This window comes from Oenanthe melanoleuca, chromosome 7 (assembly GCF_029582105.1).
Source record: "Oenanthe melanoleuca isolate GR-GAL-2019-014 chromosome 7, OMel1.0, whole genome shotgun sequence".
NCBI classification, from domain to species: Eukaryota; Metazoa; Chordata; class Aves; order Passeriformes; family Muscicapidae; genus Oenanthe; species Oenanthe melanoleuca.
Window position 1 is genome coordinate 2674502 of NC_079341.1, and position 22953 is coordinate 2697454.

A 22953-nucleotide genomic window follows, 5' to 3' on the forward strand; every position below is an offset into this window, starting at 1 on the left:
CCACTGGCGTGAGAAAGGAAACTTTCTGTTGCTTCCAAGTTATGCTGAGCGCTGTGGATCATTGTGTTATGTTGGACTTGGGGTATCCTTAAATCAGCCACGCATCAAAGAGCTCCTGAGGTGGGTTCAGGATTCAAGGAGGCAGGTCCCTCACCTCCCAGGCTTACTGCCACACCCAGTGCTCAGCATGGGGGAAGAGGACACCTGGTCCCATGGGGGTCTCACATCCCTCAGGGCCAGCAGTAGCAAACACTGCCTTACCCTGGACAGAGAAGAGCAGCCCCCAGCCCATCAGGGCTCCTCTGCGTGAGGCTGTTTACTTTGGATTTCAACAAAGAACAAAACGTTGGCTGCAGTCCTCCTTGGCCAGGCACCAGCTGGCTGTGGATAGCAGTGCTCCCAAAGGCTGGGTGCTGTCAGGTTTCTCACTATGAGTGAGTGCCACGAGACTGGGGTGACTTGGAGCTGGGGATGACATCTGTGGCTCAGCTGCCCCTCTGCCCTCAGACCCTGAAAGACCTGCCTGCATCAGCGAGTGAACCTTTGCAAACGCCTCCCGTGGAGTCGTGCTAGAAATAGTGTCATTAAGGACCAATTGTAAAAAATGGAAGTTTAAAATTGCCTGCCATGGTGCTGTCAGGCATAAAATGATGAGGACATGACCAAAGCAAATGTGATGGTGCCCTCCTCAAGCCACAACCTCAAGTGAGCTGCCAGTGGTGTGCAGTTGGCTGCCCAGGCTGTCAGAACAGAGCTACGCACAAAGCAACGAGCATTTGTGTAAATGATCCCTTTCCCAGAGCCATGATTTCCAGCATTCATCCCTCCAGCCAGGTTTTTTTCCTCCTCAGTTACTCCAAGGAGGAGAGAGCTGGAAACAGGAAAGTTTCCAAACGGATAGCAAGGGCTGACATTGCTACTTTGCATGACCCGGGAGAAATGTCCAAAGCACATCCTTAGCTTGTCAGCAGCTAGAAACCCAAAAGTGGAGAGCCTGGAAACTTTTGACTTTTGGGGGAAACATCAAAGGGGATTTGGAAAGATGAGGGAGGCTGGGAAGGAAGAGTTCCCTCTGCTTCTCATTCCTGTTGCAGCTCTCAAATCCTGCAGTATTTTTCCTCAGAGGAATGCAAGAACCAAACCCAAAACACACAGGAAGAAACAACCCACGGTTATGGTTTGCACGGACACAATTAATGCAAAAGCTTTTAAGCAGGGCTATGCACATCTCATAAGAACCCTGTAAAGCTGATGGCAAGTCTCCCAAGAATTTCAAAGGATTTGGGATCAAAGCATTGTATCTTTGACTCTCAAAGTTGGGAATGTTGGAGGGTGTCAGTGCTGAACCCAGCCCAGCGCAGTTCCATCCTCATTGCCACGTCAGCTGTCTGGTGAAGCACCTCATCTGATTCCATCACCCAGGTTCCCCCAGATGGTGAAGGAGCAGAAAGTCACTTTGTAACACCCCTTTATCCCAGGACGAGCAGCTGGAGAGCTAAGGTGAAGCTGACTTCAGTATTTCATAGGAGCACTTGGCACCTTAGAGGGTTTAGTGTCCCTTTTGGGCTGCAGCATCTCCCAAACTGCTTTACACTGCAGCTGTCCAAGTTATTGGTGTGAATCAAGCAAACCAGTCAAAATTGATTCCCATGGGTGCCAGGAGTAGAAAATGCCCTAAAGATCCTTTGAAAATAATCTACTTCTCCATTTAGCACATCCATCTGTATGTGACTGTACAGGCCACAAATGAGCTGGCACTTTACATGAGAAATATGTACAAAAATGTACTAATTTTTCTTTTAATCTTGCCATTCAAACTGCTAAAAATCAGACAGGAGGAAAGAGAGATTTTCCATTGAGTTACATGGATCCTAGCATACACATTTTAGCTACACATGCTGACTTCATATTATTTGGCTAAATATGGTTCCTGTAGGGTGCTACAAGAAAAGTTCTAAATGTTCTTTCCTGGAATAATCAAGGCAAGGTCATAAAATGATCTTTAAGGCAAATTCCTCCCTTTGATTTGAGCCACAGGATAGCAATCATGTTTAGGCATGGATCAGCAAAGACATCTGGAATACAGTTTTATATGTCAACATACACCATGAGGAACAGTGTGTACAGAACTCCAGACTGACAACGGGATCCCAAAAGTGCTGTTTGCATTAAGCATCCTGTTAATTAAGTGCAGCAGCTCCTCTGCAATATGACATACTGTGTCTTTCATAAATCACTTATTTGCCCCATAAATCCAGATATTCATTATTCTACTGCTTATGAGTATGAGCTGATGCTAGTCCAGAAATAATGGCAATGGGACTTACAGGTGACAAAGTGACCTAAGTGGAATATTAACACTTGCATTTTTAATCCCCATGGCCTCGTGGAAAGCTGTACACTTTCTCAGGTGATGGATCAAAGGTAGGGATTTTACTACAGAAGAACTAAGGGCTGCTCAGTTTTTAACTTCAACAACACAGGAATTTTACCAAGGGCAGCCCAGAGCTTCAGTGAGTTGTAGAATTTTACTGTTTCAGCAAGCAGATAATTTCAAATCTGGTACATAGGGATCCATTTAGCATTCCTGTTACCTTCCTCAGCCACATTTTATGGTCATGACACTTCCAACTGACATATAACGTAAGCTTACATGGCATAAATATTTTTACTGGCAGTGCTGCAGTGTTTACTCCCAGGGTTGCTTAGATATCTCAATAAGGATTATATGAGATTTTTTTTATTGTACCCCTTTTTTAAAATACTCTACTCCTGTCTTTTAAAGCACCCCATGTCATGCCAGTTACTGCAACACGAGATTTTGAGGTTTTTGAGGGATAACTCACTGTACCAATGAGTTTCTGCAAAGAAACATTATTTCACTATTACCAGACCAGAGAGATTAATTGAAAAAAAAAAAAAATTTAAAACACTTTAAGCTTTAAATATGCTCGTAAAGCGTGCAAAAGCTCAATCATTCATCGATTCACCGAAATGCAAGGATCTAGAAAGGCATACGTACCTTCAGTCACAATGGTTGGGGCCGCTAACAAAATGAGTCTTTGGGCCACTCCAACAATGTTGGGCAGTATTAATTCTTGAAGAGCATCAAGGTTACGGATATCCAGGGCAGTATAGGCGAAGCTTCCATCAGTAGCAATCTGCTGCAGCTCTGCACTGTCAGCATTCAGGACCCCAATGCTAAACGAAAATATACCAGCTTGCTTCACCGCTAACAAGCCCTCTCGGATATCATCACTAGACTCTCCACCACTTATCAGCACTAAAATCTGAGGCACCGCTTCCTCTATCCTGCTGCCTCCCGCCTGGGTGAAGAGGTTCTCCACCACAAACTCCAGTGCCGCACCGGTGTTCGCTTCCTCGCCCCCGCGGAAGCCGAGTGCCTTCACGGCATCCAGGACATCCGCTTTTGTGGAGTAGCTGCTCAAAGCGAACTCGGTTCTGGGTTGATCACTATACTGCACCACCCCAATGTGTATCTGCTGAGCTCCAACTCTGAGGGTTTCAATCAAATTTACAAGGAAATCGCGTATGGCTGGAAAATTGACACCTCCGATGTTGTTTGATCCGTCAATAAGGAAAATAAGGTCAGCGGACTCTTGAGCTTTAAAAAAAAGAAATGCAAAAGGTGAAAGCATTAAAATGGGTGATTACATGCAGTTGTAACAGTGTTCTGACATGTTTCTTGGAAAACCAGTGAGAAACACGAAAATGAGGAAACAAAATAATGTGATCACTGAGGAGGTGACTTTTGCCTCTTAGTTCTGCATTCTGATTGAATATGAGCTCTCAGGCCCTTCCCAGCAGCATCCACAACCCATCAAGGGAGGGCTTGAGTGGACACAACACGAGCCCGTGGCTGTAGTGACATGGGGGTCAGCATTATTGGCACGCAAGGAGAAGCCTTGGCAAAATACAGATTTTGGAAATCTAGGTATGTTCCATTGGTGGCCAGGGCTGTCCAAATATTTAGACAGAGCCAAAAGAAAAAGGGGGATTTTGGTGGCAATTAATCTTGAAGGTAGAGGGTGAGGAGGTTTTCATCATTGCTGGCTTCTACTTTTCGGGAGGAAAAAAGCCAACATTTACTGGGTGCAGGGAAAGTTTCAGCTCCTCTGTCACAGTTCTGATCTTGCTGGTTAAACACAGAGGCTGAATATATGGGCTTCTCCCACCATGAATAACTATTATTTAAAATGCATTTGTTAGAAACAATTGAAAAGGTTTCAGCTATTTTTCTTTGACCAGCTGCCAGCATCCACCTGAATTTAAGTGTCTAGCAGGCTGACCCACACAGTTCTCAACCCAGGCCACACAGAAATTTTGTCACTTCAAATTTTTTGCACAAACATGGGTTGATTATTGCCAGAGGGGTCTGGTCTGTATTTTTCATAGGGATTCTGGATATTCAATCAAGGAATGCAGAATCAGGTTAAAAAAGGGTGATGAAATCAGTCATGACACAATTATCCAACTCTAATTGTTGTGACCATATCCAGATGATCACAAGCATTTGCTGAGAATATACACACACCAAACAAAGCTTGCACATGGTATGAACATGGTGTTGAGGGGGAGTATTTGTGCTGTGAGACTTACCAAAGCAGACCCAAAATACCCTGGTGTCTGCTCTTATTCTTTTGGCTCAATTAATTTTACCATCAACATCACCAATGTGTTGCATGCAAAAAAGTGGGGAAAGGACCCCAAAGCATACTCAGATGTTTCCATGCTATTACTCTCCATTCACATTAAGAACTCAAATTTCAGACTATTTGCAAATGACCGACAAGTGACATTTGGAAACCTCTCTGTCAGCTCTCAACTTTTGAAAGCCAAAGGTGAAACCAGAAGAAAAGCTGGCATGTGGTTTAGCAAGGTTGGGAATAAACCCAAGGTCTTGGCTATTAACCAGCATTGCCAGTAAATTATTTATTTATTGCTGATTTAGTTCTTTTACTAGTGCATGTTTTCATAAACCAGGAGATTCAAATAATGCTGCAATTCCAGTGACAAATGAGAAGGTCTCCAAGTCACCATCACTCCCCTGGACCAACTTAATGACTCAAGTGCTGGCTTGGCAGAAATCATCAGGATTCAGAGTTTCAAGGAGTTCCAGGATTTATTTTACCATTGAGGAAAATTTAGGGGTGCTTAGGCTTGGTTTTACTCAGCCATTTTCAGCTGGGATGCACACATTCCACTTCATCATAAAAATGAAAGGGAAATCTCACAGTGATTTTACCCAGGGATGCTTTAGATACCCTGGATATCTTTTTGAAGGAACAAGATTCCAGGCACTAATGGGCTGCTCCCACCAAAGAGAAAACTGATATGAAACAGATGCGTTGGATAATTTGTCATCACTGCAAAAAAAACCTTGTACTTCAGTGCACATTTATGGAACAAGCTGGTGTGGAGAACAAATAAAAGCATGCTGGTTACACAACTAAGCAAGGAGGGTCAGATGAGACAGACAGCTCAGATTAACAAATACTTCAGGGCAAACTCGGGGCTGACTGTTGTACTTACGTGAGTCAGCTCCAGGGACTGCCACAGACCAACAGTTTTGGTTCTTTTTACTAGAACCACTACAGGACTGGGGCTTTTTTACAATTCCGTTTTGTACTAGAGCTCGTTTCTCTTCATCCATAGCACTTTTATACATTTTAATGCCACATGTTGTAATCATGAATAAATTACTTCTTAAACTCTTATGCAGATATTTGTATGCTTTGCACACTGTTATTTTCCGAGGTTTATGACCTATAACATCTTTTCCCATATTCAAAAATACTCTGTAAATCACCCATGCAAGTCATACAGGGGCAACACTACAATAGTAGGATTAAGTTAAATTTGTGTTAGAAGGATGGGAAGGAAATGCTTGCCAAAAAAATACCTTTAAGCAGAAAATTGGAAATGCATGATATGCATGAATAGGAATTTTGCTTTAAAGCTTGGAAAGGAATGTCTGTGATTCCAGATGTTTCCATTCAGTGGGGTTACCTGCTGGCATGGCCCAGAGAAGGACAGTCAGCTTCCAAAGACTGATTCCCCAATTGATTTCAACAGGGAAGCACCGGGCTCCATCATGGCTAAGATGCCCAGCAGCCACCAGAGAGCTGTCAGCAGGCTGAGTGCAATATTCATTTTCCATATATATTGCTGTCATTTCCTTAGCAATGGCGAGCTTTTTGTTATATTTGTGGGGCAGCTACTCCCCTGTGGCTTTCCTGTGACCTGGATATTTGCCCTGTCAAGCGCTTTGCACGACAAAAAAACACACATGAGCACAGCGTCTTGGTGTTGCTCGGTGTCAAGCAGTGATGGAGACTGGCGTGAGGGTTAATCAGGCAAGACAACACAGGGGGATTAATGTCACACTGCCTCATCACACTGCTGTGGCCTGACATCGCCCCACAAGCTCTCGACCTTCAGATGGAGTCTCAGGAATAAAAAGAAAGGTTTGATCCCCAGGACTTCTGTTTTGAAAAACAACAGAGCTGCTCAGAAGGCGCTTGCCATGCTGGAATTTCATAAACAGAGAAGAGATGGAGGAAGACTGGTTTGTTTCTTTTTTCCAGGGAAATCGGGCCCTGACTTGCAGTCAGTGCAGGTTCATTGAAGCCAACATGGTTTGCAGGGAGGTTTCAGTTATGGGAAGGGTCCAGTGCTCCAGCACTTCCAGGTGGAAGCCGTGGGCTTGCAGAGAAGACTCTCCAACCACACACCTTCTCCAGGTGCATGAGGAGAGAGGTTAAGGGACAGCTCAGGGGTGGGATTTCAGCAGAGAAATTCTCCACCCAGCTTCTTTTGCTGTCTTCAGCCAAGAATGTGACTTTCTGGAATGGCACATTGCATATCTGCCTGTCTCCCCACCTGGTTCTAAGGGGACATTCATCATGGTGTCCCCACAACCAGCAGTGACCTTCTTGGTCTCCAGAGGATCTTCACTCAGGGTCACCATCAGGTCTGGTGTGTTCATCCCCTGTTTCCCCACCCTGGGAGTGAATAGGACAGGGCAATTTACAAACTCTGCAGAGCTCCCTAAGCTTGAATTTCCATGCCATATGTGCCAGAGGATGGCCACAAGGTGCCACTGCCCATTCAAGGATTCCTGCCCTGACTCCTGGCAGCCCTGGCTCAGTCTGCAAACAGCAGCACCTCAGCAGCTGCAAACAGGGGTCACACACTTCAAACCTTTGTTTTTACACCTCTGAACGTCCATCTCAGTCTTGCCCCTACGGAGTGGCAACGCCAAACAGCACAGCGCCAGCAGACACCGCCAGTCAGCCATTACCTGTGATGTCTTTAACCAGTCCTTTGGCTCCAGCCTTTTCTGGAGTCACGGAGGAGCGGACACTCGCCACTAAGTCTCCAACTATGCCGTGGAGAGCGGTAAAATTCTCTAGGTTGAAGCGGTGCGTATCGAGGGGTGCGCTCGCTACTTCCCGCAACTCCCCTTCCACTGCGTCCTCAACTTTGCCGACCGCAAACAGCTCTACACGGGCCGAGTTAAGGACAGATGAGGGCAGAGCCACATCACCCCGGGGCTGTCCATCTGTCAGCACTACAATAACCTGGGGCACGCCTTCACTGGCTCTGCTTCCAGCAGCTTTAGTGAGGTGCTTCTCCATTAAGTACTCTAATCCTTTTCCGGGCTCGGCGCCTCCCCCCACGTAAGTCATGTTGGCAATATGGGATAGGACGTCCTGGATGGAGGGGTAGGTGTTTAACTGGAACTCTGTGTGGGGGTTTCCGCTGAACTGGACCAGGGCAAAGCGAAAATCATTTCCTCCCACATCTAAAGCTTTTACAACATCATACAGAAACTCTCGAACGAGTTGGAAGTGTTCCTTCCCAACGCTCCAGGAGGAATCCACTAGAAATATTATATCAGCCACAGCAACGGTTTTGACAGCTTTAAAAAAACAGATGGGGGTTTAGGGTTTTCTATCAGTCAGCACAGGCATGCCTCCTCCTCCTCACCCAAACAACCAACAGCCTCCTTGGCATGGTGAAAGTGAAGCTCAGCTTCCCCTTATCGCCCGCAGCAAAACGAGAAGCGCTAGAGAACAACCACTCAGCCACCAGAGCCCTGGGGGACAGCATGCAACCTGCCCTGCCCAGAGAGGGGGAGCTGAGGTGCCTCTGCCCTCCTGCACCCTCGCCCATGGGCTTGGACACCAGCCCTGAGCCAGGCAAAGACACCGGCAGCTCCACCTGGGAATTCAGGCTCGTTCAGTTTCTAGCCGCCTGTGTCTCCTGCATGGTTTTTGCTGGCTCCATGGTGGTGCTCAAGGAAGGAAGGACAGCTTGGTTCAAGCAGCATGGGTGCTGGCATGAGTTTTCTGTATTTTTCCTGCTGTTAACACCTGGTGACACCAGCTCCAGTCCCAAAGGCGCCAGCACCACCTCTTTTAAGCAGCCTTTCTGCAGGTCAGTGGCAGTGCTCTTCTCACTGCTAGAAGCCCTCCTACACATGCAGGGAGGGCAGAACAGCTCTGCCCAGGAGAAGACCCTCTCAGGACCACCCTGAGTGCAGGTCCCACACCCTGGTGCCTTGCAGAGCATCCTGGCACAGGCCAGCATCATGCTTGGGGAGGCACCATGAGTGTTGGCCAAGGCCTGGGTCCCAAGGACCCTCAGCAAGGTGAGAGCTGAGGAGCAGAACATCCAGAATCCATCCACAACATCCCATGGACATGCAGATCAAACACCAAACAGTGCCACTGAGTGGTTGTACAGGGCCAAAGTCAGGTGAAGCAGCCCGGGCTTACCTGCTTGCTGCTGAGCACCAACCGAGCCAAAGCCTGAGAGCAGGAGACAAAACATTGCCACAAGGGGCAAATGTCGATGTTTCCTCATTCTGCTCTTTTGTGAGTTTTCCTTTTGTTCTCTTTGTTTCAAAGCACCTGACGTGAGACCTGAGGGAGGAAAACAGGGAGGGTGAGAAATAGTGGCAGTGCAGGTCAGGCACAGATGAGGTACGAAGTAGAAAAGCCAAACCATGTGGGTTTACAAGGCTTTTTTTTGGCAGGAAAAAAAATTCTTTGCTGCTGGACAGAGTGACAATTCACATAACTGACCTTTAATCACCTCTGTGGAATTAGATGATTTTTTTTTTGCCTGTGCTGTCCCAGGCAATACATAATAGATAGGAAAATGCTTAGGTTTCTACCACCAAAATACACAGTGCCCTCCCCACCTATGAATGACCAGCTGGTACATCTTTGCCAACGCACTTCCTCTTGCTGTTGCCTTTTCTCCCTTTATTTCTTCCAAGCACCACAATAATTGCCCTGAACATCCCCCTTTGCCTCAGCTCACCTTTTCAGCTGTCCCAAATATACTAATGGAAATTTAAGCACTCCAGGCCCAAGTAAGCCACATGATTTGGCTGCACAGCAAAAAGCCCTTGGACTCCCCCAGGCTCAGAGCCCCAGTTGTGGAATAGCCTGCCCTGGTTGATCATATTTTGGAAAGGCACCAAGAATAATATTTTATCTGCTGGGGCCAAAAGTATAATTTAAGCAAGTTTCTTATCTGTGATCCACCTGGCAAGCCTTCTGAAATAACGTCTCCACCATGAAGGCTGTGTTCCTGTTGTCATGGAGATGACCAATTTATTATTTAATCTTCATTTCCAAGTCTACAGAGTAGAAACCAGCAAGGCTGGCTTAACTGGAAAATATCCTCCCAAAAGGGAACACAATGATTTAATACCTTTCATTCCCCCAAAGGGGCTCAATTACTCAAATCAGCCAAAAGTGACTCCGATACGTCAAACTGTTCACCAGGTCAGCATAAAAGAAAAAAAAAAAAAAAAAGTGATTCAATTTTATTACCATCCTTGCCAATTCCTTCAGTCCAGAAAGTTATGACCAATACAAGAGCCTAAGAGGGCTAAGGGGAAGAGTAACTCTTATTTTTGAGAAAAATTGTGGTAATTACACAGATGGTCATTGCTGGAAACAGAACTAAATGTTGGGAATATGGGGAAATCTGGACATAAGGAGCTAATCCCACTTCTGCTGAAGAGACAGTCCTCAGGGATATCAGAGGCCATTTCTGTGGAAAGGAGGGGACAACTTCCACCTGGTTTCCTGAAACCCAGTGAGATCCTGACACTTCCTCTGGCTCCCTGCCTGTCAAAGCTGGGCTGAGGTCTGGCCTTTCTTGAGAGATTTGCAGCATTTGGTCTTTCCTGTGCTCCAGATGGAATTTGTGAATGTCCTATAGCATGAGTCTGGCAAAACCTCTCCTCTGCCTTTTGCCCAACATTAATAATAATAATAATAATAATAATAATAATAATAATAATAATAATAATAATAATAATAATAATAATAATAATAATAGTAATAATAACAACCAGGTGGAGAGACATTGAACAGGCCCCCAGAGCCAGCAGCTAGCACACAATATTAATCAAGACATGGCAAAATCTTCCCTTTTATTGGCAACCCCTCAATTTATAGAGGCAGCTGCTGCAGCCCAGAGGTATCACTGTCATTCCTAGAGAGACTAAACCATCACCTTTGTGAGCTGGCACCCATCCATCCCCCTGACTGTTCCAGTGCAAGCCAGGCCTCCCAGTGCCTACAGCAGGAGGCTCAGTTGGACTGTGTCCCTGTTGGGCATCTTGCTCCCAGAGAAAATGGTTTTACCCAAAGGACACATGGAAAGGGTTTGTTCCCCTGAGCACATAAGTACAGAAAGGTCTGTAGGTCCCAGAGTTCTGCAAAAGCAGCAAGCTCATGACAGCCACCCATCCAACCCCATGGGAGAGTATTTCCTCTGGGAAGAAATTTATGGAAGAGCTGTAAGTTTATGAGTGGAATTCACTTGCAGCATCCATTGGGGTTGTATAGAAGCCTAGAAGAGCTTGGAGGGCTGGACAGCACTCTCAGACATAGGGTGGGACTGTTGGGGTGTCCTGTGCAGGGCCAGGAGTTGGATTTTGATGATCCTTGTGGCTTCCTTCCAGCTCAGGATATTCCAGTGTTCTCGATTTAAGATGTGTATGTCTCAAAGCCTCACAGCTGTGGAGCCAACCAAGGATTCCTGGTAATAACAACCAAGGATTGTTGGCAGTAACCCACTCTGGGAAGGAGCAGGATGTGGCTGGAGAAGAGGCCACATGGAGGTAAGGCAGCATTTTATGGGACAAACATCCTTATTCTGGCTAGGGGAGATAAGCACATCAGGGATGATGTTGAGAAGCAGGCAGACCTCTGGAGCCCCTAGATCCATTTCAAGAAAGGTCTAGAAAAAACTTGTTAACTAATTTGCATAGAAAATGAGAAATTTTTCTCCAGGGTGGCGAAAATGTAGCTATAAAAGGTCCAGCCCAGATGCATCTGTGCCTCTGGATACTCCATCAGCTGGATCAATGCTGGAGTCAGGAATGGTGATCTCTCTTTTTCCTTTCTTTCTCTCTCTCCCTCTTTGCTTTCACTCTATCCTTTATCCAAAAGCCACTGCCACGTGCTTATACTGAGATCAGGCAGATCAGCGACTAACACACCAAATTCCACTCCATGTGTGTAATTTGTTAATAAAACTTTGTAAGCCTTTGCAGGCCCTCTCCTTTTTTTCTTTCAACCATAAGCATCTACAAACCTTGGGAGCACCCTTCCCCTTAAAAGAGGGGATGCCACAGAGTGAAAAGGCTGCTAGCAATGAATGAAAAATTTGAAATAAAATGCATGCTAAGGAAAACAGCCCATTAAAGTAATGTGTGCTGTAAAACTGCTCATATTTCTTTCCCAAAATGCAGGAAGTCATGTTATCATCCTGTTTATTAGTTGCTGGCAGCCAATCCCTCTTCAGACACAACAACTGGGGATGAGCAGGACATCAAGATAAACCAGTGAAAATTGATGTCTTGCTGGCTAAAAAGTGACAGGAGCAAACATTTGGGGGATTTTTGGTTTTAACATGGAGCAGCTGCTCTGAGCCTGTTTACAGCCACAAAATGTAGCTGAAGGGAAAAGTGAAACTCCCTGAGGCTGTGGAATCTCCCAGCCCAAAGGATCACCCATGATCTCCCATAGCAGTGAGAAGCTGAGATTTTCCAGTATTACAGAATTTCTTAGGTTAGAAAAGATCTCCATTAAGTCAAACATGGGGACCAATTCCCACTTTGTCAGCCAGCCCCAAAGCACTGAGTGCCACATCCAGGTGCTCCTTGGACACCTTCAGGGATGGAGACTCCAACACTTCCTGGGCAGCCCATTTCACCTCATTGCCCATTTCATCTTTTAGGAAGCCTCCAATCCATTTCCAGCTTTTTATTTGACCTCCACTGTGGTATTTATAGTTCTGTGCAAGCAGAGGGACTTTTCCATCAACAGGAGATGAGTTTTAGCATCACACAAAACCATCCTAAAGTCATAGGAGCCAGGATTAGCCATCAGAAGGAAAAAGGCAGCAATGTCTTGCAGGAAAAGGTGATGGAAGTCTCTTAGAGATTGACAGCTTAAGGAAAAGATGAGCCTTTAAGGAGAGCTGTTCCTGAGCAAGGTTTTCTTCTATAGCCCTCTCTCCATGGCACTCATTAGCTAATGAGGAAGAGTTCAGTGCTTGCAGACAGGGGTGGGCAAGGAGATGATTTTCCTGTAGGGGATGGCCCTTGAGAAGATGATGCAGCAAGAACAGCAACTTTTTTTGTAAAGGTAACATAGTAGAGGTTGGGTGGGTGGGGGTAATTTTTTTTTTTTTTCTTTCCTTGGGAGGAAGAGTTCACCCAAAACTCTATTCAGCTCGGTTTTGACTGAGCAAAGCCTGTGGCTCAGCGAGAAAAGTGGGTTTAAGACAGTGAATAATGTGATTTTTATTGCTTGGCTTGCCTCAGTGAGGCACAACAAGTAATTTCCGTTGCTCAATGTGTTCTTGCTTTGTGTCCCAAATTACCACTGGTTACAGAAGCTGGAGGTGGCACTAGCTTGCAGGGGATGGATGATAAAACCAGAGATGTGAAATCATTTTTTTCTAATACTTGGTTATGGTAAGTATTTGTTTTGCAACTTTATTCTATGGCATTGTTGGGTTTTCAATAATGTATTTTCAACAAGGCTATTTAATTGCGGATTAATTTCATTTTTTAAATTAAAATTTCCTTGTAGTCCAGTGGTGAAACTTTTGCTATATCCACTTCAAGCTGGAAAAATACGCTGAAAAACCTGACTGCTGAGTGCCTTTAGGAAGCAAAAGAGTTTTCCTGAATTAAGTTAGCACCAAAACCTGGGGAGCCAATTTTTTCATGATTCATGTGCTAAAAGATTAACTCCTGTAGCCTTCAATAATCTGGAAATTTTATGTCTGTCTAGAGTTTATACAGTGTGCGCCGACCTCTTAATATTACAGTATTTCATCAGAAGAAATACATCTGTTCCTAATACTGCTCTCAAAAAGCAATCATTTCTACCCCTGACACAATGAAGTGATTTCCTTAAATATTTTCCCCAGCAGCTATTTTTTGCATATATTGCATACTTCCCTGCACATAAAATTTGACATTTTACATATTTTTTTTGTTTCCTGAGTGGATGTTTCAAATTCACTTTCTAAGCAGTTGTTTGCTTGTGTGCATTGGGGTGGTTTTTTCACTAGAGTGTAGTGAAAATAAAATAGATGGGATAATGGGAAGAAATTCTTCCCTGTGAGGGTGGGGAGGCCCTGGCATAGGGTGCCCTGAGCAGCTGTGGCTGCCCCTGGATCCCTGGAAGTGGAAGGGGGCTGGAACAAAATGGTTTTTAATGTCCCTTCCTACCCACACTATTTTGTGATTGTATTTATGACATTTGTTCCCATAATCTCCCTGTTCCTGTGACACATTCCTGCTGGAAAGCTGAGCAGCCTCTGGGAAGGAGCAGAGCACGGTAGGCAGAGACTGGCTCATTTTTTGGGGATAAATGGCCTGGATTTGAGTTTGGCTTTGTGCAGCTTTCCCAGCTGGCACACCCAGGGACCTTTGGGATGCCTCACTGCCCCAGACCACAAGATATCTGGTCCAGTTTTCCTGCCCAGCCATGCAGCATCCACAAAAAATACATTGACTAAAAACCTGAGAAAAAAATTGCAGCCCTTAAATTCCCTTGTGCATGTGGGGTGGATCATGCTTTTCTAATGGGAAAGAGAGGTGGGCTTGCAGCTGGGATCCAAGAGCTTTTCTGAAAGAGGGAGAGGGAGAACAAAGTGTTATCCTGTAATTTGTGCAGGATGCTGTGAGCATCCTCTAGGCCCCTCCAGAAGTCTGTCTGATGGGGATGTCAGAGTCAAAACAGAGGCTTCTGCCTTCACCTGCTTTTGCTTTCTGGGGATTTTCCCTTCTCCATCATCACCCTGCTTCCCAACCAGACTGCTCAGCCTCAAATTCCCTTGGCTTGGCTGTTCTCTGCTGTATCCACAGCCATGGGAGGCAGCAGCTGTAAGCCCTGCCAGTGGCTTGGAAGTGGACACCAAGCACCCAGAGCAGCTCCTTGCATCCCCAGCAGTGGGATGTGACTGCAGTCATGGCTGTGGAGTGAGCAGCTGCTAGAACCAGCTCCCAAAATCCTGATGTGGAGCCAGGGAGCTGCAGATTGCCCTCTGGAGGTGAGGCGTGCTCCTCTCTTGCCTGGATAAGTTCCCCCTTCAGTTTCCCTGAGCTGGGGAAAACGTTAGCCAAAAGCCATTCCCGGTGTGATTTTGAGGCTGAATGCCATGATTTTTCCATGTGAAAAAAGCTTGGTCACCTTTCCAAGGGACATAAGTGTCCCACGCCTGGCCACCTCTTCATCACAGAGTACTGAATTCCCTCTGGTTCCACAGGCCTTTAGAAGCAAAGCTAGTTCTAGAGACTCAGGATGAGGTAAATGGGACAGATCCTGGGTTTATTCATGGCTCCAGGTGGAGACATTAAGATTTGTCTCAGGTCTTTTGAGGTGTAAACGTCCCTGCCAAGTGCTACTGGGAAGGTGAGGTTTGTGAGTTGAGGGTTGCCCCTGAAAATACTTATTCCTACAAAGGCAGACCTGTACATTAAAAAAAAAGAAGCTTTAAAGGGTGGAAAAAAAATCTCCCTGCTTTTCCAAGCCACTGAAGCTCTGATTTTTAAAAACCAGTGCTCAGCAAAGCAATAGAGTTACGGTGCTTCCATATCCTACCCAGGCATGTTCTCTGGGTGCTAGAATTTAATATGAATCACATATTCATTTCTGTCCTTCTAAGCATGCTGTTGGCTTAAAATCCAGTTGTTTTCTCCATCCAAAGACTGAGACCAAAATAGAGCTGTTAATAAGAGGAAAGGGAGTATTTGCTAAAAAGAAAAAAAAAAAAGCGGAAACTCCCTCAAAGATCAATGACTCTTTATGTATAGTAACCGGAGCCTCCCGGAGCCTCTCCACCCAAACAAATCGACTCCTTAATGTGGAACACAGATCACTTAAAAAGGTGGAAAAAGTGATGGGCATGTGGAGGGGTAAGGCTGGCTGTGATTCACGGCGGGGAGCGAGCACGCAATGCCACCCGGCGCCGTGCACGCCCAGCACAGGGCAGGCTCACCCCTTCGCTGGAAATCCAGTGGGGAACACAATCCAAGGCTGGCAAGGCTGTGCAGTTACCACAGTTTGTACTGATGGAAGGAATAAGATGTTCCCTTCCCTCCTGTTCCTGGACAGGCACGTAGCAAAAGTAGAGGAGGAACATTATTTTAAGTTTTTTTCCCCCCTCCTTCACATCTGGGAATAAAGCAGGGGCTGGTTTAGCTCACCCTGAAATCAGGGGAAGTTGCTGAGTTTGAATGGAAAATCGTAGAGATGTTTGAAAAACCAGAAAGGGGACCAGGGAGGATGCTGGAAACTGGAAAGGGAATGAATGAACGACGGTGTGGTGGCAGCCCTGCCTTAAGCACAGTCACAGCCCTGGTTATGGTCAACCTCTCTGCAAAGACAGAGGAAGTTTGGGGATGAAAAGCCCATTTCCCTGAGCTCTGACTGAAGGGATGGCACCAAGGAGATGTGGAGTTGAGTCTTTCCTCTGCCACTGCATTCTTACATGACCTTGGAGGAATTCTCCAGCTCCCTGCAACAGCCCTAGTCTGGAGCCATCTCTCTGCAAACCTCCCAAACTGGGTATTTGTGCCCCAGAAGCATCACTATATAAGCACCGTAATTATCCAACCACAAATACTTATTCCTTTTTCCATAAAAAATGGGGTAAAGCCAGCATTTTGAAAAACGCAGGATTCCTCCCCCAAGGGCACACATGAATCATCACAGCAACCAGAAATGAGCTGAGAGTTTCCCATTGCAAGCACTGGAACCAGAGGGGCTTTGGCTGCCCCCATTCCGGCCACTTTTGGCCCTTTTGCTTGGTCAGGAAACCAGTTTGGCCACAACCATCTCTCGCCCCAGCTCTCCTTGGGAAGGGAGGGCTTTGCTGAGCCCAGCGGGATGGTGGCAGGGTGTCTCCAGATTAGTCATAGCCGCCCCCTCAGCAAGTCCCAGGAGGCTGAGGGCAACTGGGGCTGTGCGGGGAAAGGGCTGGGGAGGGCAGGAGGGAGAGCAGATGGGAGCCGTGGAGAGGGACAGTGGCTCCATGCACGGCTGGAGAGTCCTTTCCCTTAGGGGAAAACCTGCTGCTTGGCTGATTTCTCTCTTTGTGGATGACCACAAGAGAATGAGGAATATCCTTGGAGGCACATGCTGGCCCACCCCGGAGCAGTGGGGACATGCCTGGCAGCAGGAGCTGAGTGGCACGGCTGAGCACCTCTGCTGGGTTCATCCTACCTCACCTCGGGGCAGGATGAGTGAGGGCAGCTATCCAACACCCCCCTAGGAGTGCCCTAGGAGCAGGAAAAGGGCGCTGAGACACCCCCTCAGAACATTCCTTGCAAGGTTCTATTGATGCCCGCACCTCCTTGTGCTGATACATCTTCCCAAACCGCCACATGCCTTCCTTGTGTCCTCCTCCCTTGTCATCCTGCTCCTATCCCATCACACCGCTGCTGCAGCGATTCCGAGGCATCAAACCCAAAAACCGTGCTGAGGAAATACACAGGTCAGTGCTTTTGAATGGATTTAGCTGCCCTGCAGTGGCGGGGACAGGAGTGTTCACACACACCTGCGGTGCTCCGGGAGGAGCTCACGGGCTGAGCAAGCATCGCTCCGCTTTTCTGAGACTGATGCAAACCTGGGGATGGGCTTTGTCCAAAATTCCCTGAAAAAACCCACCAAGGAGGAAAACCATGACTTAGCAGCTGCTGAGTTTAGGCTGAGGGCTCCCCCACTGCAAGCAACACTTACCCCTGAGTGAAGCTCCAGAAGAGCTGCTTATTCCAGGATTTTCCTCTCCGGAGCGCCTCTCACCCTTGCTTCATGGCGTGCGCTGCTGCTCAGCCTTCCCAGTCCCCTCTCGCCGTGCTCAGCGGGGTGCAGGCACTGCTGGGATGAGGGAATGGTGGGGGACCGGCGGGATGAGGGAACTGGAGGGACGCTGGTCCCTGCGCGGCTGCTGCCGTGGGTCTGAGCGAGCCCGGAGGAGGCAGCGGGCTCGGGAATGCCGGGGGGCCGGGCGAGCCGGCGTCGCAAATGGGATCCAGATGGTTTGGGCTGGCGTTCCCGGGGCTGAGGTCAGAGCTGCTCATCACACACAGTCCCCCCCCCGCCTCGGGGGACGCCTCCGCGATGTGTGGCTTCCCCTCTCCGCGCTGGCCCTGCGCGTCCAGAGCGCTGCTCCCTTGCTGGTGAGAAATAGAGCCTAAAATTTAAAAAAAAAAAAAAAAAAAAAAAAAAAAAAAAAAAAAAAAAAGAGTGAGAGAGAGAAAAAATATTAAGCCCTGTGGAATGACAAAACTATGTCTTGGATGTTTGCAGGAGTCGGGATGTGCCAAGGACCATACCGAGTTACCAGCTGCAGTTCGCAGATGCTCGAGGCTGAGCTTCCCTCCAACATCAGCCACTTCCCTGTGCACCTTCCCATCCAAATGTTTTTATAACTACCCAGGTGGGGAGGCAGAAGTAGGGGATTTATGTTATACATAACTTATAAACGAAAGCTATGTTATACATACATAACTTAAAAAGAAAAACTTACCACTTATGTTAAGTTCCCTTAGCATAAGGATACATGTTTTAAAAGGTTTAAAGGAAAAGTTTAAAAGGCAACAAATCCAGTCTGCAAGTTCCTGACTGGTGATTTTAAATTTTTTTTAAACGTATGTGAAGTGAAAGAATACTCTAAGCTTTCATTAGGCAGAGCCTAATAAATTTGGGGCTAATTTTATTCCTGTGCCTTGTGAGACAGCAGATCACTGGCCAAAGTTGAACATTTCAGGCTGCACTGGGTTGTGTTTTGCAATGAGCACTGGTATGGAAACTTTAACTCTTATCTCTTGCTCTTGCTTGGTTCCATATAAGGCTGGAGTGGATATGGTGTCCCAGGAACCAAACAGTCAAGTTCTTTTCTTTTCAGAGGGGGATTTATGATGTTTGCTCTTGGGTTTGTGCTCTTTGAAAGACCAGCCACATAAAGAAATAGCTGGAATGCTTCAGGGAAGAGCTGAGCCCTTGCACTGAGGCAACAACTCCTTTTAGAAATGGTGCTTGGCTCGGCACTGGCAGAGACTGAAGACACAGTAAGACCCAGAGAGAAACTCCCCAGCCTCATGCCCAAAGGCAAGCAGGGCCTTTTGTCATCCATCCAAAATCTGTCAAGCTGGGCCTAACAGTCAGGGAGTTCCCAAATAATAAATGAGCCTGGCAAAAGGGAGCTGCAGCTCCTCACTGCATGTCATTGGGCACTGAACAAGGGATGGAGGAAATTGGAACTGCTGGAAAGCCACAACAAAGACCTTATTTTATTTTATTTTTATTTTCACCCAAGGTGAGGGACAGCTGCTAAAATGATAAAATATGATGGAGGAGTATTATGTGGGCAGAAGCATCCAAGCCAAAGGCCTTTCCAGATGAACTTCAGCTGTCAGGCAGAGCCCAGCTGGGGTTCCCCTGGATCCCTAGAAGTGTTCTAGAACAGGTTGGACATGGTTTGGAGCAACCAGATCTAGTGGAAGGTGTCCCTGTCCATAGCAGGGAGAGAGAACATGGTGGTCTTCAAGATCCCTTCCAACCCAGGCTACTCTGAGATTTGGTAAAGCAAGAATTTGAGGCAACAGTTGCTATTGTAATGAAGAATTATATCCACCATTGCTTGCAGTTTGCCACTACCAGTGGTAACCAGTATGCAGCTGGGATCTGTGTTGCCTTTTCTTCAGATCTGCCTTGAAAACCAGAGTTTTCTGTGTGGCAGTGAAGAAGTGCAGGGAAACACTTTTAATTGACTGGAAAAAAAAAAACCAAAAAACCAAAAGAACAAACCACAGGAAAGCTCCATGCACCCCCAGAACAGTAGTGAAAAACAGCCAAGTCAGAGAATTTCAAATAAATAATGTAACAACACTGGTAAAACGTATGTGACCCGTGTTATGTGCCTATCACAGCTCAATTGAGAACATGTTTAACTTGGGACTTAGATTGATTTCTTTTCTTGCTGTTAGCATTTCTTCTTCTTGTTTTTTTTTTTCATCATCTTAACATGGTTTTAATATTGGAGTGACTTTTACCAAGTACTCCAATAATTAAATGAGGCTGCAAGAGCTCTTCAATTCCCATCTGACTGCCTTTGTGGCTGTAATAACCAAGCTGGAAGATTTTCCTTTCCAAAAAGGGGCTTTATCACTGACACAGAGTGGGGGAGCTGCCAGACAGGATGCTCAGAGCATTTTGGGGTGGGGTTATTTTTACCCTCCTTTCACTCACAACTCTTTACAACCCTTCTTTTAGCAGTTCCCTCTCTGTTTGTGTTGGTGACTCCCAGCAAAGCAATCCCCATCCATCTTGGGAACCAGGGCTGTGGCTGCTGTAGCATTTTGGGGATGGGTGACGCCCCCTGGGGAGATGGTGACATCTGCAGGGACAGAATACTTTCCACCCCCAGACACCAAACAAACCCTCTGGTAATTAGTAAAAGACTGGATCACATCATGCTGGTAATTTCTGAGGCAGCTGGGACTAAGTTTAGCAATATTCCCTCCCTGGTGCATTAATAACTAGACGTGATTAATGCTATGAGTCAGGAAGAGGGTTTTGAGGAATTCTCTTTCTGCCCACGAAAAAAATTAAAAGCCCTGTGTGCTACTTCATTTCCAGGATGCAAAGGTGAATTTGACGTCCTCCCACCACCAGAATAAGGGTCCCAGCTTAAAAAAAAATCCAGTGAAGCTGGCAGGGAGTGGTTAAATTTTGCATTTCTTCTCTGATGTGCCTCAACTGGGCAATTCCTACCCTGACTGAAGAAACTTCTGTGAATTGGTCTATGTGATTCAGGCAAAGCACAGGGTGGCTGTGGGTCCCTGACACATGGTGACACCCAGAAGCATCCCTGCCTTGGCTCCATCCTTGAGCACCATCTGCTGGCTTTTCCTCCAGGGACTCGTTGGGCATCTGCCCAACTCAAAGTCATCTTTTTCCCCTCAAATAAAAGCTGCTCCTGCAAGACAGAGATGCTTCTTGCTCTGAAATTAGGGACTACCACCAAAACCAAGGGTTGCTCCATTACTTTCCCATCACCAGCTGAGCATCTACACAGCTGATCAGGGGTGCAGGGTCCTACCCCTCACAGCCTTATTTTAAAGAACAAATTCTTTTTTCTGCATGGAAATCAAGGCAAAGAGCAGGGACAGAGGGCAGGGCTGCAGATTGCATTTTAATTTTGTTTGCAATAGACAGATTTCATTAGTTCCAAAGAATATGATGTTGCTTTTATCTGAATGTCTCCCCAGCACCCCAGTTAGGAAGTGGTCCAGGAAATATTTTCCTGAAGTTTTCCTGGTTCTGCTTTTCTCCTACACTTTCCGTCTGTCTGCTTTTGTACAAATATTTCTTGATGTATTTTTATCTCATTAAATTACTTTGGAACAGTCAGAGAAAGGGCCAAGAGCATCTTGAGATGGGCAGATCAGAGTGGGAATTAAGAAAAGATAAGAGACACTTGGCTCTGCCCTTCCCATCCTTCAGCACTGGCCAAGAATTTAAAACATCTCTGCAAAATGTCCCACCTTCCATCCCTCAAAGTGTTCAAGGCTGGGTTAGATGGGCCTTGGAACAACCTGGTCCAGTGGAAATTGTCCCTGTCCATGGCAGGTAGTTGGAACAAGATGAACTTTAAAGTTCCTCCCCAACCCAAACCATTCTGTGATTTTATGATTCTATGGGGTTTTTTTTCCCTCTCATAAAAAATCTCAGCAACAAAAAGAAGCCCACACAAGGCTGTGTGCGTTATCTGAGTGTATGTACACACACTTAATCCATGGCCTGCAGAAGACATCATAATTCAAAAGGTGAAACTTGGAGCTCTAACCAACCACATCCTGCAAAAAGCCTTTCTGCTAGAAGGGATTTTCAGCTTCTGTGATTACAGGGAACAAACTATGCTCAAGAATGTAAATAATGTGGATATTTTCCCCTCTAACACAATGCACAGCCTGTAGGTCAGTAAACTCTAATGTGAACTGTGATGCTTGTCTTCTAGGAAAGATAACTCAGCTCTTTTCAGTTAAAAGATAACTCAGGGAGTATGACATGTTTTGGTAAACACAGTCCTTGCCAGCCTTTGCTTTGGTTTACTCCTGCTTTCTTGTTTTAGAGCCTTCCAGGTGATGCTTTGCACAAGGGGATGAAAAAATCTTTCCAAGTCTTGGCTTCAATGTCCTGTGGCAATTTGTGCTGTTTGAAATGGGCTGGATTTCAACAGTTTAAAGAAACTTCCAACTTTTGTGATGGAAAAGCCTGTTGCTAATTACAGGGAGAGAGGTGAGGTGGCTTGAAAAGAGCTGGATCAGAAAAACTGAGAGGCCAGAAATACTCACTGCCCACACGGACAGGATGATGTAACGGCAGACGAGCAGAAGAGGAATTATAGGGAATTATTCGTACTCAAAGAGGAATTGTAAGGAATTATTCATACCTATGAATGAGTGTTGTGTTGTTTGGGAAGATGCAGAGGGGAAAAATAGACCTGGGAGTTTGCTGTTGGCAGCTCCTTGGAAACCTATGATCATTGTGCCCTAGTGCTGAAGAGAAAAAAAAGTGTATTATGGCAAAAGGGAGAGGAGAGTCCAGAGCTCTGGTATGCCACACATCCCAGGTGCCAGGGGGATGTTCTTCTTAGGGTTCCCTACTAAAGAAATAAGAAAATACATTTTTTTATCTTGCCTGTGTGGTTTCTTATGTGATAAAATATTCCACGACTTTTCTTGCCAGTGAGTAGGATGAGGTGGAAGTTGGGGACCAGCAGTGCTGGAAATTACCTGTGGGGATCGTGGCTCACATCCCAACCTTGCCAGGGTTCCTGCTTCTCCCTTGGGGCACCAGGTCCTGAGTCAGCCCTGGCTGTGATTTCCTGACAGGGGGTCTGTCCAAAATGCTGCTGCTTTTTAATCTTTGGTCCTAAATTGAACAGGCTTAATTCAGCTGTGAAAATTGGGCCATTCTCCTGACTTGAGCTTTGAATTAAGGGCAGGAAAAATCCCTATATTCTGCTCAAGGTGAGCAGAGAGATTTGCAGAGGGTTGAATCCACTCTGCATCTCTTTCCATAGAATTACTATAAGGGTTTGGGTTGGAAGGGACCTTAAAGGCCATCCAGTCCCGCCCCCTGCCATAGACAGGATATTTTCCACTATCCCAGCTTGCTCCAAGCCCCATCCAACCTGGCCTGGAACACTTCCAGAGACTGGGCAGCCACAGCCGCTCAGGGCAACCTGTGCCAGGGCCTCACCACCCTCACAGAGAAGAATTTCTTCCCAATATCCCATCTAACTCTGCCCTCTGGAAGTGGGAAGCTGTTTCCCCTCACCCTGTGATTCCATGCCTTTCCTGTAAGTCGT

The 22953-nt window shown here is 46.3% G+C and overlaps 1 protein-coding gene across 13 annotated transcripts in view; it reads right to left on the reverse strand.

Annotated features, from left to right (window-relative positions):
* Window positions 1–17607, reverse strand: part of COL6A3 (collagen type VI alpha 3 chain) — a 56981-nt gene extending 39374 nt beyond the window's left edge. For 5 of the 13 annotated variants that reach the window (XM_056495743.1, XM_056495741.1, XM_056495746.1 and 2 more), the window contains exons 1-4: window positions 17316–17606; window positions 8805–8951; window positions 7325–7945; window positions 3023–3625 (exon numbers count right to left, since the gene is read on the reverse strand). In XM_056495743.1, coding sequence (XP_056351718.1) covers window positions 3023–3625; window positions 7325–7945; window positions 8805–8892 — 1312 coding nt within the window. In that variant the 5' untranslated portion in view covers window positions 8893–8951; window positions 17316–17606. Of the gene's footprint in view, window positions 1–3022; window positions 3626–7324; window positions 7946–8804; window positions 8952–17315 lie in introns of all 13 variants that reach the window. The other 8 variants (XM_056495748.1, XM_056495747.1, XM_056495749.1 and 5 more) reach the window with 7 other exon arrangements.
* Window positions 17608–22953: the final 5346 nt, after the last annotated feature.